At 33.6% G+C, this 15746-nt stretch overlaps 2 protein-coding genes across 2 annotated transcripts; one reads left to right on the forward strand and one right to left on the reverse strand.

Moving 5' to 3' along the window:
- The first annotated feature begins 1157 nt into the window (after nucleotides 1-1157).
- On the forward strand, nucleotides 1158-2295 carry LOC149248198 (flavonol synthase/flavanone 3-hydroxylase-like). The gene is made up of 2 exons (XM_089456016.1): nucleotides 1158-1566; nucleotides 1668-2295. Exons 1-2 carry the CDS (start codon nucleotides 1384-1386, stop codon nucleotides 1878-1880), a joined length of 396 nt encoding a protein of 131 aa, XP_089312142.1. The 5' UTR covers nucleotides 1158-1383; the 3' UTR covers nucleotides 1881-2295.
- Nucleotides 2296-14750: 12455 nt separating this feature from the next.
- LOC149248199 (flavonol synthase/flavanone 3-hydroxylase-like) lies at nucleotides 14751-15529 on the reverse strand. Its single transcript, XM_089456017.1, has 2 exons — nucleotides 15376-15529; nucleotides 14751-15274 (listed from the first exon to the last, which is right to left on the reverse strand). Exons 1-2 carry the CDS (start codon nucleotides 15499-15501, stop codon nucleotides 15020-15022), a joined length of 381 nt encoding a protein of 126 aa, XP_089312143.1. The 5' UTR covers nucleotides 15502-15529; the 3' UTR covers nucleotides 14751-15019.
- Nucleotides 15530-15746: the final 217 nt, after the last annotated feature.

The following is a 15746-nucleotide window of genomic DNA, read 5'->3' on the forward strand; positions in this document are numbered from 1 at the left end:
TATTTATTTATTTATCATGTATATGTAAATAATAATTTTGAATGAACTTATAATTTAGTTATTTTTTTGTGTTTTCAAATTTTAGCAAAGTAAAATTTATCATGAAATAAATGTTTTTAGGTTTATTAACTACTATTCACTGTTTTGACATTTATCTACTTTTATCAATCATTAAAATGAATTTATAATTTAGTTAATTTTTATAATTTTCAATTTTATGAATGTAAAATTGAGTTATTCAATATTTTGATGTTTATCAAATTCTGCTAATCAATTAATTTATATGGCTAAGTTAATTATATAGTTTTTTTTTGGAGGGCTAGACTTAACCTAGTTCCAGTTAAAAAAAAAATCAACTCACAATGAGATACTTATCACCAAAAGTATGTTAGTCTAATTAAATTTAAAAACAAAAAAAAAAACAAATTTATATTTATTACAAATTAGGGAAATCAAAATGAACCTAGAACAAGGGTAAGAATACTGCAAATCGATTCCAAACACCAAAACTCCAAAAGCCGGAGTTAATGTTCAGACATGCTTTCATATTGCTTGTATCTTCCTACACTACAAACGTATGAATAAAGCTTCCAGAAATTTAAACATCATGTAAATTTGGTTTACCTCGTTTGATGAATTTGAACTATGAACTTACTCATTCTCCATAAAATTTCCCATACCATACAACCAATTATTGTGATCACATGCACCGGTTTTTTCAATGTAGACAAAATCTATAGACCTCATTATTCAGAACTACTCACGAAACAAACAATGGAAGCAATCAGCCTGAATTCATAATCCTTTTAACCATTTCAATGCTCAGCAGATCGCACCAGACAAGCAAAATGACATGTCATTATCAAGTAGGACTGAGCGTACTTGCCATGGCCCATGAAAAACCTCACTGGTTGGCATTTCAGAGTGTATCGCGTGATGTATATATACTGTCTATATGTCATAGGAAGCAGTCTACGTTAAGCGCAGAGCATGTCTGAATATATATGGAATAGACCAGACAATTCAAAATAATGTTCTTTTTGTCAGAGTATAAATAAATTACGGGATTCTGTCCTTGGGATTGTCAAGAAGGAAAGGCTGTTGAACACTAATAATTGCGGATGAAAAGGCATTTTAACGTGACGAGACACGGCAAACAATAAAACCCATGCTATTGGGTATTGAATGCCCTCTAAGACACCATATTTAATGCACTCTAAGAGCTTGACGGGACAGCCCTGGTCATTCTCCTCCGCCTCCGCCTTGATTGCCACCGCCACCACCATTCCATAAGAAAGCTCGCATATACGATACATACGATACACGATATACAATGTACGCATACATACGCATTTAATTGGCGAATTTGAATTTTGAGTTTGAATGCGAAGCCCGCTCTCACAGCCGGAACTTGCTCTGGGAGTTGAGCCCCACACAGACATGTCGGCCCTCACTCTTCTTATACCAAACGAAGTTCCAGGACTTCAAGTGTTCAATGATGGTCACTGGGTTTCTGCCACTTACATTCCAAACGCTATCATCGTCCATATCGGCGACCAGCGGGAGGTTACTAAGTTTCTTTCAATGGGTTTTTCTTTGTTTTTTCTCTCTTCCTCTCTGGACTCGTAATACCATAAATTTTGATTGATGAATTTGTGGATGTGAAGATATTGAGCAATGGGAGATACAAGAGCGTTTTGCATAGGAGCGTGGTGAGCAAGGAGAGGGTGAGGATGTCGTGGCCAGTGTTTTGCACCCCACCTCTTGACACCGTCGTCGGCCCCATGAAGGAGTTGATCGATGAGAATAACCCTCCATTGTTCAAATCCAAAACATACAGAGAGTTCAAGCATTGTAAGATCAACAAGCTGCCCCAGTAGAAAGCTACCACTCTTGTTACAGCAGCTTTGTTTGTTTGCTTAATAATTCCACGCATTAGTTATATAATCTCATGATCATCATAGCTTAACATGTAACTTTCATGGTAATCGTTCGTTTAATAGTTTCAGCTTTGAATAACTCTAGCCATGGTTGCTTAATGACTCTTGTGATGAGTACAATCTCATAGTCATGATGGCTTTAGTGTGTAGCTTTCATGGGTAATCGCTAAGGTTTCATGAGCAATAGTTTCAGCTATGAATAGTGTATGGTGCAAAATATGTTTTATCAAATAGTTTTCGGTGATTTCTCAACCGATCTGGCCATAAATTGCATTTAGTTTAAGAAGGCAAGGGTTTCAGTCCTTTGACATTATTTGCGTTTCGTTTAAAATGACAGAGGAAAATGGTTGGTTCAAATCATTTGGAATCCTCACATTTCTTATTATCATTATATTTCTATATAATCGTTCCTAAGATTGCTTTCAGAGCCTGCTTTCCATTTTCAGAGTCCTAAGATGCCTTTGAAAGCCAAGCTCTCCATTTTCAGTCTCCACATTCTTGGTTAATCTTGGATTAAAATGTTGTTGTCTCTATTTTCAGTCTTCATATTCTTGGTTAATTTTGGATTAAGATGTTGTTGGTGTAGGTATAGAAAAATATTTTATTTATTTAATAAATATTAATATTGATTTTTTTTTCAATTTCCTAACTTTATATTTAACTTTTGGCTACTAATTTTGATTCTTATGTATTTATTATAATTTTAAAATAAAAATAAAATTCTTAATTATTTATTATAATTTAAAAATAAAAATCTATTTTAAGTAATATTATTTGTATTACAAATATTTATATAAATATTTTTCCTAGATTTTAAACATTTAACTTTAAAATTTTGTTTTAAATGGAAAACAGTGGAGTGATAGATTGTCAATATCAATACTCAAATTGTCAAATCTATCCATTTCAATGAGCCCTGTTTATTTAATCGGTTAAGTTTAGTATATTTAGATTTTTTATTCAAAAATTAGTATTTCAGTGATATTACAATTTACTCAATTTTAAAAACAAAACTATATGAACAAAATAAAAAGTAATTTATGGAACACTATTTAAATATACTCGATATGCTAAAAGGTAAAAAAATTTAAATTTGCAAATAGATGTGATAGGAAGTTTGGGAAAAAATGATATATTTGAAGGAACCATCATCTTATGACACTTTGTTTTTTTTTTAACTATAAATAAACAAAATTTTATGAACAAAATAAAATGTAATTTATGGTACAATACTAGATATGATAAAAAGTAAAAAGATTTAAATTTGCAAATAAGATGTGATAGGAAGTTGGGAAAAACATGACGTATTTGAAGGAACCATTATCTTATGACACTATTTTTTTTTTTTTTTAACTATAAATAATGTAGTTAAGTTTGGAATCAAATAAGCATTTTCAATTTATCTAATTATTTGCTAGCTACATCCAAACCAAGATCACATAATACCTTAAACACCCAGTAACATTGGGAACACATAGATATTGAGGCATTTGCAGCAAATGTCCAAATTTACAATGCATTCTACATATCATTTACTTTTGTTTTACATTCTAGTAACTATAGAAACAACAAAATCATGTAATAGAACATCATGAGTACAACAGGTATTGGTCACCTTGGAGTGGAGATTTGATCTTGGCCTTTCTACTACTACTTGCACTCCCTTGTTGTCATCTGTGTCCAAGTGTGAATGTTGATGTGCTCCGACCGAATGTTAGTGACCCACCGATTGACCTCCAAGCATACTCTATGAGTATTCTTTTTCCCCACAGATCCCCTCGCTGCAATGGGCCTATACAATAGAGGAAGAAAACTAGTTGATGGAGGTGAGCACCCATGGTTAACGAGTCCCCTCTCTAAATGCCTTCACCTCACCAAACTCACTATAGCTCGTAGTCACTCACAATAACATAATCCCATCCATCGAACAGTAGGGTAAGCAAAAGTCCCATCTCCCATAGTTTGCCCTTTAATTTATAAGAGGCTTCATAGATGACACTTAGCACTTCATGCATAATTAATTATTTTTATTAATCCAAAAGTCTGATTATTCACCCACCCATGTGTCACCCTCTTACTAAGGCTCTCCAAAATTATTTACTTAAAATTCTAATTCAAACATAATATTTTTCCTCACCCCAACGAGACTTTCTATATCTTCTCTTAGTTGTCTCTTGACCCCCTTTTTCTACTCAATTTGTGTTTGTTACTGAAGTGAACTGACAAGTATAAGATTTGGTCCCCCAACTACCTCTTAATTTAACTCAAATTGTCTCTTGGATGGAGATTCTTGTATTGGCTCTTGCCACATGGAGGTTCTCTAAATGTCCTACAATCTAATTTATTAATATTTAATTTTATTCACCACCCTCTTTTCTTATGGGGTTAAAAATCCATTAGTACTAATCTTTTTAATTCGCTCTATGTCCATCCCCCCCACTCTTGCCTAGTAAAACACTTATGCACATTTTCTACTCAAAATTTCCCAAATGAGGGGAGGTAGAGTTCTCAAGTGGTCCAATTTTTTTTATTTCTTCCTATTCTCCCTTTACCCCAAATTTTTTTTCTTGGTTAGATAACTTGGCTTTAAAACTTTATTTACCACATTATGTGAATTAGTATGATTATCATATTATAGTAGTTTCATCATGATGCCTAGTGTGCAAAGTCGGTTATGCCCTTCAATAACTTCCCTTCGAAGTTCCAAGGGTGCCACGTCAAACAGTTTCTTCTTGATGCTAAGGATACGAAATCGGTCGTGCCCTTCAATAACTTCCCTTGAAGTTCCAAGCATGCCAATTTGTATGCCCTTCAAGCATATAATGATTACGAGGGGAAAGCTAAGTGTGATTGTGGGGAATGATATCCTCTCTTATGTCACCCTCTATAGTGAGACTAATGGTGTTGGGAATCAAGGAATATTCCTTGATGTGTGTCCCCCAGTAAAGTCCTCATCAACAACCCAAATTGGGACCTGCCCCCATGACATCGTTATCTTCAAGGAGAAGGTATCCCAACCCTTCCATCCAAGTCATGATGAAATTTCTAGCAGGTGAAATCAGGGACATTGTCCTACCCCTCTCATGAAGTTCCATCTATCTGTACAACCCCATCACCCATATGTGAGTCATTCGGCCAAGCAACTAACATGTGCCTTCATCCACTAACATGTCATTAGAATTTACAACAAAATTCAAACTGAACTTTAAAATTTCAAAGAAAAATATTCAATTCCATCAAACTAGATGTCATCGACTCATCACATACAAATGCATCTAGTGGTCTCTTGCCATACTCTATAATCATTAGTAGTAATGTTTTACAATGTTAATCATTGAGATAATAACATATGTTAAATCATCAACATGACATATTCATCAACATCGTTGTTCACTATGAACCAAAACTAATGTAAGTAGCCAACATAATGAATGCGTCCATCACAACTATTATCATCATAATATTGGTAGAAAACATACATATCTATCACAACTATCATCATCATAACATCAACTAGGAAATAAACACATCCATCACAACTATTATTATCATAACATCGATTAGGAAATAAACACATCCATTACATCTATCATCGTCATAACATCAACTAGGAAACAAATGCATCCATCACAGTTGTTGTCATCACAACATCAATTAGATAACAAATATAACCATCACATCCACTAATAGTAGAGTCAAATAGCTAGATCCTCAACCTGAGGTCCTCAAAGAATACTGAGTGAGCCTTAATGCTATATTAATGATATTGTCATATCAGGGATAGTCAACTAGAGTGAGGCACTATAATATAAGTACAATTGATGTAAATTGACATTTTATATTGGGTACCATAATACTGTAACAAAAATTAATTATAAGTTAAAAAAATTTCATAATAAAATTGCAATGAAACTTCGATTAAAAATATTATTACATGTTTTTTTCAAATTATATAAATTTAATTCATATATTAAATTTTTTATAATTAATATGCAATGAGCAGTCATTCTCGGAACTTGATTCCTAAGGTAACATTTTCATTGATTAGATAGATGCATAAGCATCCATATCAAAATGATTTAGGGTAGAGATTATAGGCACAAATATATGAGGATCTATGCCTATGTGGAGGGCATAGGGAAGTTCTTTCCTTTCGATCAAAAATATCATTAGTTGGGTTCCCCCGCAATGCTTGGGTGCTCCTTTGGCTGAATGACTATGCAGTCAGGGAATGAAAATGGATGCTTGATAGTATTGGATAATTACATATATAACACAACAACATAATCATTAGTGTAGGTGCTTGCATGGGCCCTTATAGGTATAGGTGCTTCTATTGGATTTAGCTAGGTAACCATCCCTTTAGTTGTACCGGAGGTTGCAGACAAAAAGTTCGCTTGAAACAAATTCTTGAAAAACTTTGCTTTCACTATTTTCATTCACATTTTCAGTCTGGGATTAGACATGAATACCTTACCCAATAAGTCTTGGAATTTCATGGGATAACCTAACCAAATTTCGTGGGGGCAAGGCCATATTTGATGCGATAAAAGTGCCACTTGATTGCCTAAAGAGAAGGTAGATAGATAGGGATACGAAAGAGGTAACTAAACCATGCCTAAGGATGGGAACTAAAGGATGGTGGATGGTATCTAAGCCCAAGGATGGGAACTAATAACTCAAGCCTAGTGAGGGCCTCTAAAGCTAGTGAATCAACAGATTATTGGGTCGCATTGATGCTAAACGTTGGTGAATCAATAGATTATTGGGTCGCGTTGATGCTAAACACTGGTGAATCAACAGATTATTGGGTCGCGTTGATGCTAAAGAAGCTGGTGGCATTCTCTCCGTGAGAAATTGGTTAATTCTCATAATCAGTTGTTGAATCAAGAACTTAATCAACAGGAGAAACTTTTGCTGAGTCAACAACCGAATCCACCACTCCTCAATCAACTACTCCATCAACAGCATAACCAACTGATCAGAAGAAGGATTGGAAGGAAGACTGTTCGGTTACCTTCTTATAAGCAACCCATGTTCTAGCTATTGTATGGAGGTTGTTGCTTTTATGCCATTAGTACCTAAGGCTATCTGTCTTTGTTCTTTGAAAGGATATTATTTACTATTATAGTAGTTTGATATTAAGTTGCAGGGGTCAGATTTGATGTTATAGTGGCAATGAAATTGGTTTCTAAATCAGTAATGAAATTAGATGTAATGGCTTTAGTACCTGAGGTTATCTGTCTTTGCTCTTTGAAAGGATATTCTTTTCTATTAAAGTAGTATGATATTGAGTTGCAAGGTCAGATTTGAGGTTATAGTGGTAATGAATTTGGTTTCTAAATCAGTAAATCAATAATGAAATTGGTTGTAATGGCTTTAATTTACCTTTGTTTCTCAACATAAATAACATTATTCATTATTCAACAAAAACATACCTGTATGTCTCCAACAATTGATGAATAGAATGAATGTAACATTGTGCACGCACTCAATTTGTATGTTTCCAACAACTTCTGAATAGAATGAATGTAACAGTGTCTCAACACTTTGATTGCATGTCTCCAATAGCTAATGCATAGAATGAATGTTTGAAATGAAAATGAGTAAGAGTTGATGTTTTATAGTTTTTTCATATAGAATTTAATTGGTAGGGAAGATAGGCATAGATTTCCATCTCCCAAATTCAAATGTGTGTCTTGGATTGATTTGTACATGATCAAGTGGTTGATAATCTTTGATGGTTGATCCATGTGCTTTCCTGTTTTTAATTCCTGAATTGAAAAGTCTAGTGTCTTTAATACTTGAATTCAAAGGGTTGGTGTCATTTATTGCATCCTTTGAACTAATTCCTGAATTGAATGTTGTCATTTATTGTCTTTAATCCTAAATGGAATGTTGAGAATTGAATGTTGTCATTCATTGTCTTCAATAGGTTGAATGGTTAAATACACATGTACATATGGTTGACACACATTTCACCTATTCTTGTGCAGGTATTACTGAGCAATGGGATGTGTTGCTCTAGTGGAAATATGTAGGTGATTGTTTGATGGGGTAGGTGTACTCGTGAATAGAATTCAATGGAATGCTTTGTAGTGCATTTTGACTTATTTGGTAATTCAGAGCTAGAGATATTTGGGACATTATGTCTTGTCAATATGTGATGTTAAGGTTTGGTATTTGACACTTATTGGCCCAATCAATATGTGGGCCCATTTTGTACTAAATTATATAACTTATATAGCTTAATATAAACTATTTATGTGCATATTTTTGATGATTTATGAATATATATATATTTTTTTATGGATGTGTGGGACCAGTACTATAACTAATATTGGTCCCTGCACAACAATAGAAGGCTCTCCCCTAATGGGATCATTATCGTTAAGTGGTAAAAATGAATTGGTTATAATTATTATACTTTGGGGCAGATAGGTAGGGCAAGATATATTGTTTTTACTTTTGCATTGATTAAATATTGTTTTTGTTTTAAGTAAAGTTAAACATTATAAATTGATTTGTGTAAAAAAAAATATAAATACAAATTAATTATTTTTAAATAATATTGAAATTCATTTAAATATTAGGAACTGAAGTTATTTATTTTTAAATAATATTAAAATTCATTTATTTTCAATATTATTGTTTAATAATGAACATAAAATAATTTGAATATAATATCATTGATAAAGAATATTGTACTCGACTCAATTATTTTTAGATAATATTGAAATTCATTTAAATATTATGATATGAAGTTAATTATTTTTAAATAATATTAAAATTCATTTATTTTCAATACTACTGTTTAATAATTAATGATAGAAAATAATTTAAATATAATATAACTGATAAAGAGTATTGTACAACTCCTCCACTCTTTACTTTTTTACTTTAAAATTAAAGTTAGCATTTGCTTATATCAAAACCTAAAGAGAAACATTGAGGCATATAAATAGGGATACCATGACCGAGAATTAAGCCATGAACGAAAAACGAGTGTCTTACCAATTGCAGTCAGTTTAACAACGTGCCATTCAGATTCGTGACATCATTTATTGTATTTATTAATTTATTAATATTTGACCATGCAAGATGGTCTTCGTCTTAATTATTAATAGCAAGAGGCGCAAGAATTGCCTGGATGATGGTCAAAAGTGGCCAGACTCCAGTAAAAAAAAATTCAAAAAATCTTGTACAGATAGCGTTTGAATAGTGCTTTTGCTAGTGGAAATGGATTCAGCACCATGAAAAACGTCTAGAATGCCTAAAATTTTGAAGCTTAACAACTATAACTTGGTTTAACAAAAATCCTTGCCGGATTTTCTCTAAATATGCCTGGAATTTCCATAACTTTCTGGGCAATTCCTCCAGCTAGTTAGACTATGACATTCTTAAAGACCATACACTAATTGGTTGGTTTAGTACATGGCCATACATTACTACATTGCTAATCAGATTCGTGATATCATTTATTGTATTTATTAATTTAGTAATATTTGACCATGCAAGATGGTCTTCGCCCCCATGTACCAAACTAATTATTGGTTGGTTTAGTACATGGCCATACACTACTACATTGCTAATGCCATGGGGCATGATAGATAATGCAAGAACCCCAAACTCAAGACAATATAGTAAACCAATCATTAATTGGCTTAGTGCATGGCCATGGGGCCGGGGCGTGATGAATTTCCCAACGATTGCACGAGCCCCCAGAGTCGCTCTGCATGATATTGATGGCGGCCATCAAAACCTATTAAATCACCATATTGATGAGCCCTTGTATACAGAAACTCCTATTTCCAACTCTATAGAAAAGTAAATGCACTTTGACATGCGAGGCAAATAGCGCTCGCCCTCTCTCTCCACGCTGCTATCTCGATTCACGTGCTGCCTCTCTCTCCACGCTGCTATCTCGATTCACGTGCTGTCACTCAGAGGGCGAGCACTATTTGCCTCGCATGTCAGAACACATTTACTTTTCTATAGAGTTGGAAATAGGAGTTTCCCCTTGTATACTATACATAATATGCTGTGTGCATTAATGAAAAGCTTTAATTTTGAAAAGCCCCCCACGCTCTAGAAATTTGAAATGCGCTGACGACAGAACCATTGTTGGGTTTCCACCATGGTTTCTGTGTTACATTCGCCCATCGCTGAGGTTTCAGGGAGTTGGTGGTGAAAGCATCAAAACATTTCTGAAATTTCTGTGAAAGCTCTGAAGAAATGCAGGTGAATTACAGAGAGCTTATGAAGCTCACCCATTTCTACCAAGTGAAGTTGTTCCTGGTGAAATTGGACAGATTCATTTCCAATGAGATTCTGAACCAAAACAATTGTGTTGAAGTTTTGAATATGGATTATTGGTATGTTATTGTTTGTGATCTCAACGATGAGTTGTATGACATAACCTTTGAAGAACTGCAGCCGGACCATCCATGGATGGCTCCTGATCCATATGTATGGTCATTAGTAGAATTCGTAACTTCTAGTCCCTATATTATAAGGTTAGCATATATTAAAAAATTGAATTTTAACCCTATTATATTATAATTAAACAAATTATTCTTCATTTAATCATTAAAATAATTTTAATTTTAATATAATTTAATAATAATAAATATAATATATATAAAGGTAGATATTGAAATGCTCAATCTACACAGAACAATAAAGCATTAAACCAGGGTTATTTAAGAAAAAAAGTGACGCTCAAAGTTGGAATCATTTTACTAAATGAATGATTATATAGGAATATAATGATAATAAAAAAATTGTGGATTCCAAAATGACGTGGATCAACCATTTTATTGCCATTTTCATTCCCTGACTGCATAGTCATTCAGCCAAAGGAGCACCCAAGCATTGCGGGGGAACCCAACTAATGATATTTTTGATCGAAAGGAAAGAACTTCCCTATGCCCTCCACATAGGCATAGATCCTCATATATTTGTGCCTATAATCTCTACCCTAAATCATTTTGATATGGGTGCTTATGCATCTATTTAATCAATGAAAATGTTACCTTAGGAATCAAGTTCCGAGAATGACTGCTCATTGCATATTAATTATAAAAAATTTAATATATGAATTAAATTTATATAATTTGAAAAAAACATGTAATAATATTTTTAATCGAAGTTTCATTGCAATTTTATTATGAAATTTTTTTAACTTATAATTAATTTTTGTTACAGTATTATGGTACCCAATATAAAATGTCAATTTACATCAATTGTACTTATATTATAGTGCCTCGCTCTAGTTGACTATCCCTGATATGACAATATCATTAATATAGCATTAAGGCTCACTCAGTATTCTTTGAGGACCTCAGGTTGAGGATCTAGCTATTTGACTCTACTATTAGTGGATGTGATGGTTATATTTGTTATCTAATTGATGTTGTGATGACAACAACTGTGATGGATGCATTTGTTTCCTAGTTGATGTTATGACGATGATAGATGTAATGGATGTGTTTATTTCCTAATCGATGTTATGATAATAATAGTTGTGATGGATGTGTTTATTTCCTAGTTGATGTTATGATGATGATAGTTGTGATAGATATGTATGTTTTCTACCAATATTATGATGATAATAGTTGTGATGGACGCATTCATTATGTTGGCTACTTACATTAGTTTTGGTTCATAGTGAACAACGATGTTGATGAATATGTCATGTTGATGATTTAACATATGTTATTATCTCAATGATTAACATTGTAAAACATTACTACTAATGATTATAGAGTATGGCAAGAGACCACTAGATGCATTTGTATGTGATGAGTCGATGACATCTAGTTTGATGGAATTGAATATTTTTCTTTGAAATTTTAAAGTTCAGTTTGAATTTTGTTGTAAATTCTAATGACATGTTAGTGGATGAAGGCACATGTTAGTTGCTTGGCCGAATGACTCACATATGGGTGATGGGGTTGTACAGATAGATGGAACTTCATGAGAGGGGTAGGACAATGTCCCTGATTTCACCTGCTAGAAATTTCATCATGACTTGGATGGAAGGGTTGGGATACCTTCTCCTTGAAGATAACGATGTCATGGGGGCAGGTCCCAATTTGGGTTGTTGATGAGGACTTTACTGGGGGGCACACATCAAGGAATATTCCTTGATTCCCAACACCATTAGTCTCACTATAGAGGGTGACATAAGAGAGGATATCATTCCCCACAATCACACTTAGTTTTCCCCTCGTAATCATTATATGCTTGAAGGGCATACAAATTGGCATGCTTGGAACTTCAAGGGAAGTTATTGAAGGGCACGACCGATTTCGTATCCTTAGCATCAAGAAGAAACTGTTTGACGTGGCACTCTTGGAACTTCGAAGGGAAGTTATTGAAGGGCATAACCGACTTTGCACACTAGGCATCATGATGAAACTACTATAATATGATAATCATACTAATTCACATAATGTGGTAAATAAAGTTTTAAAGCCAAGTTATCTAACCAAGAAAAAAAAATTGGGGTAAAGGGAGAATAGGAAGAAATAAAAAAAATTGGACCACTTGAGAACTCTACCTCCCCTCATTTGGGAAATTTTGAGTAGAAAATGTGCATAAGTGTTTTACTAGGCAAGAGTGGGGGGGATGGACATAGAGCGAATTAAAAAGATTAGTACTAATGGATTTTTAACCCCATAAGAAAAGAGGGTGGTGAATAAAATTAAATATTAATAAATTAGATTGTAGGACATTTAGAGAACCTCCATGTGGCAAGAGCCAATACAAGAATCTCCATCCAAGAGACAATTTGAGTTAAATTAAGAGGTAGTTGGGGGACCAAATCTTATACTTGTCAGTTCACTTCAGTAACAAACACAAATTGAGTAGAAAAAGGGGGTCAAGAGACAACTAAGAGAAGATATAGAAAGTCTCGTTGGGGTGAGGAAAAATATTATGTTTGAATTAGAATTTTAAGTAAATAATTTTGGAGAGCCTTAGTAAGAGGGTGACACATGGGTGGGTGAATAATCAGACTTTTGGATTAATAAAAATAATTAATTATGCATGAAGTGCTAAGTGTCATCTATGAAGCCTCTTATAAATTAAAGGGCAAACTATGGGAGATGGGACTTTTGCTTACCCTACTGTTCGATGGATGGGATTATGTTATTGTGAGTGACTACGAGCTATAGTGAGTTTGGTGAGGTGAAGGCATTTAGAGAGGGGACTCGTTAATCATGGGTGCTCACCTCCATCAACTAGTTTTTTCCTCTATTGTATAGGCCCATTGCAGCGAGGGGATCTGTGGGGAAAAAGAATACTCATAGAGTATGCTTGGAGGTCAACCGGTGGGTCACTAACATTCGGTCGGAGCACATCAACATTCACACTTGGACATAGATGACAACAAGGGAGTGCAAGTAGTAGTAGAAAGGCCAAGATCAAATCTCCACTCCAAGGTGACCAATACCTATTGTACTCATGATGTTCTATTACATGATTTTGTTGTTTCTATAGTTACTAGAATGTAAAACAAAAGTAAATGATATGTAGAATGCATTGTAAATTTTGGACATTTGCTGCAAATGCCTCAATATCTATGTGTTCCCAATGTTACTGGGTGTTTAAGGTATTATGTGATCTTGGTGTGGATGTAGCTAGCAAATAATTAGATAAATTGAAAATGCTCATTTGATTCCAAACTTAACTACATTATTTATAGTTAAAAAAAAAAAAATAGTGTCATAAGATAATGGTTCCTTCAAATATGTCATGTTTTTCCCAACTTCCTATCACATCTTATTTGCAAATTTAAATCTTTTTACTTTTTATCATATCTAGTATTGTACCATAAATTACATTTTATTTTGTTCATAAAATTTTGTTTATTTATAGTTAAAAAAAAAAACAAAGTGTCATAAGATGATGGTTCCTTCAAATATATCATTTTTTCCCAAACTTCCTATCACATCTATTTGCAAATTTAAATTTTTTTACCTTTTAGCATATCGAGTATATTTAAATAGTGTTCCATAAATTACTTTTTATTTTGTTCATATAGTTTTGTTTTTAAAATTGAGTAAATTGTAATATCACTGAAATACTAATTTTTGAATAAAAAATCTAAATATACTAAACTTAACCGATTAAATAAACAGGGCTCATTGAAATGGATAGATTTGACAATTTGAGTATTGATATTGACAATCTATCACTCCACTGTTTTCCATTTAAAACAAAATTTTAAAGTTAAATGTTTAAAATCTAGGAAAAATATTTATATAAATATTTGTAATACAAATAATATTACTTAAAATAGATTTTTATTTTTAAATTATAATAAATAATTAAGAATTTTATTTTTATTTTAAAATTATAATAAATACTTAAGAATCAAAATTAGTAGCCAAAAGTTAAATATAAAGTTAGGAAATTGAAAAAAAAATCAATATTAATATTTATTAATTAAATAAAATATTTTTCTATACCTACACCAACAACATCTTAATCCAAAATTAACTAAGAATATGAAGACTGAAAATAGAGACAACAACATTTTAATCCAAGATTAACCAAGAATGTGGAGACTGAAAATGGAGAGCTTGGCTTTCAAAGGCATCTTAGGACTCTGAAAATGGAAAGCAGGCTCTGAAAGCAATCTTAGGAACGATTATATAGAAATATAATGATAATAAGAAATGTGAGGATTCCAAATGATTTGAACCAACCATTTTCCTCTGTCATTTTAAACGAAACGCAAATAATGTCAAAGGACTGAAACCCTTGCCTTCTTAAACTAAATGCAATTTATGGCTAGATCGGTTGAGAAATCACCGAAAACTATTTGATAAAACATATTTTGCACCATACACTATTCATAGCTGAAACTATTGCTCATGAAACCTTAGCGATTACCCATGAAAGCTACACACTAAAGCCATCATGACTATGAGATTGTACTCATCACAAGAGTCATTAAGCAACCATGGCTAGAGTTATTCAAAGCTGAAACTATTAAACGAACGATTACCATGAAAGTTACATGTTAAGCTATGATGATCATGAGATTATATAACTAATGCCTGGAATTATTAAGCAAACAAACAAAGCTGCTGTAACAAGAGTGGTAGCTTTCTACTGGGGCAGCTTTTGATCTTACAACGCTTGAACTCTCTGTATGTTTTGGATTTGAACAATGGAGGGTTATTCTCATCGATCAACTCCTTCATGGGGCCGACGACGGTGTCAAGAGGTGGGGTGCAGAACACTGGCCACGACATCCTCACCCTCTCCTTGCTCACCACGCTCCTATGCAAAACGCTCTTGTATCTCCCATTGCTCAATATCTTCACATCCACAAATTCATCAATCAAAATTTATGGTATTACGAGTCCAGAGAGGAAGAGAGAAAAAACAAAGAAAAAACCATAGAAAGAAACTTAGTAACCTCCCGCTGGTCGCCGATATGGACGATGATAGCGTTTGGAATGTAAGTGGCAGAAACCCAGTGACCATCATTGAACACTTGAAGTCCTGGAACTTCGTTTGGTATAAGAAGAGTGAGGGCCGACATGTCTGTGTGGGGCTCAACTCCCAGAGCAAGTTCCAGCTGTGAGAGCGGGCTTCGCATTCAAACTCAAAATTCAAATTCGCCAATTAAATGCGTACGTATGCGTACATTGTATTTCGTGTATCGTATGTATCGTATATGCGAGCTTTCTTATGGAATGGTGGTGGCGGTGGCGATCAAGGCGGAGGCGGAGGCGGAGGAGAATGACCAGGGCTGTCCCGTCAAGCTCTTAGAGTGCATTAAATATG

This window comes from Pinus tabuliformis, chromosome 7 (genome assembly GCF_031772625.1).
Source record: "Pinus tabuliformis cultivar Carrire ecotype Pingquan chromosome 7, CPIR1, whole genome shotgun sequence".
NCBI lineage: Eukaryota > Viridiplantae > Streptophyta > Pinopsida > Pinales > Pinaceae > Pinus > Pinus tabuliformis.

Excerpts from the sequence above, each read along its gene's own strand:
- LOC149248198 (XM_089456016.1), top strand. The coding sequence starts at position 1,384 with ATGCGAAGCCCGCTCTCACAGCCGGAACTTGCTCTGGGAGTTGAGCCC. Across the intron at positions 1,567-1,667 it reads ATATCGGCGACCAGCGGGAG|ATATTGAGCAATGGGAGATA; the intron begins GTTACTAAGTTT and ends GTGGATGTGAAG.
- LOC149248199 (XM_089456017.1), bottom strand. The coding sequence starts at position 15,501 with ATGTCGGCCCTCACTCTTCTTATACCAAACGAAGTTCCAGGACTTCAA. Across the intron at positions 15,275-15,375 it reads ATATCGGCGACCAGCGGGAG|ATATTGAGCAATGGGAGATA; the intron begins GTTACTAAGTTT and ends GTGGATGTGAAG.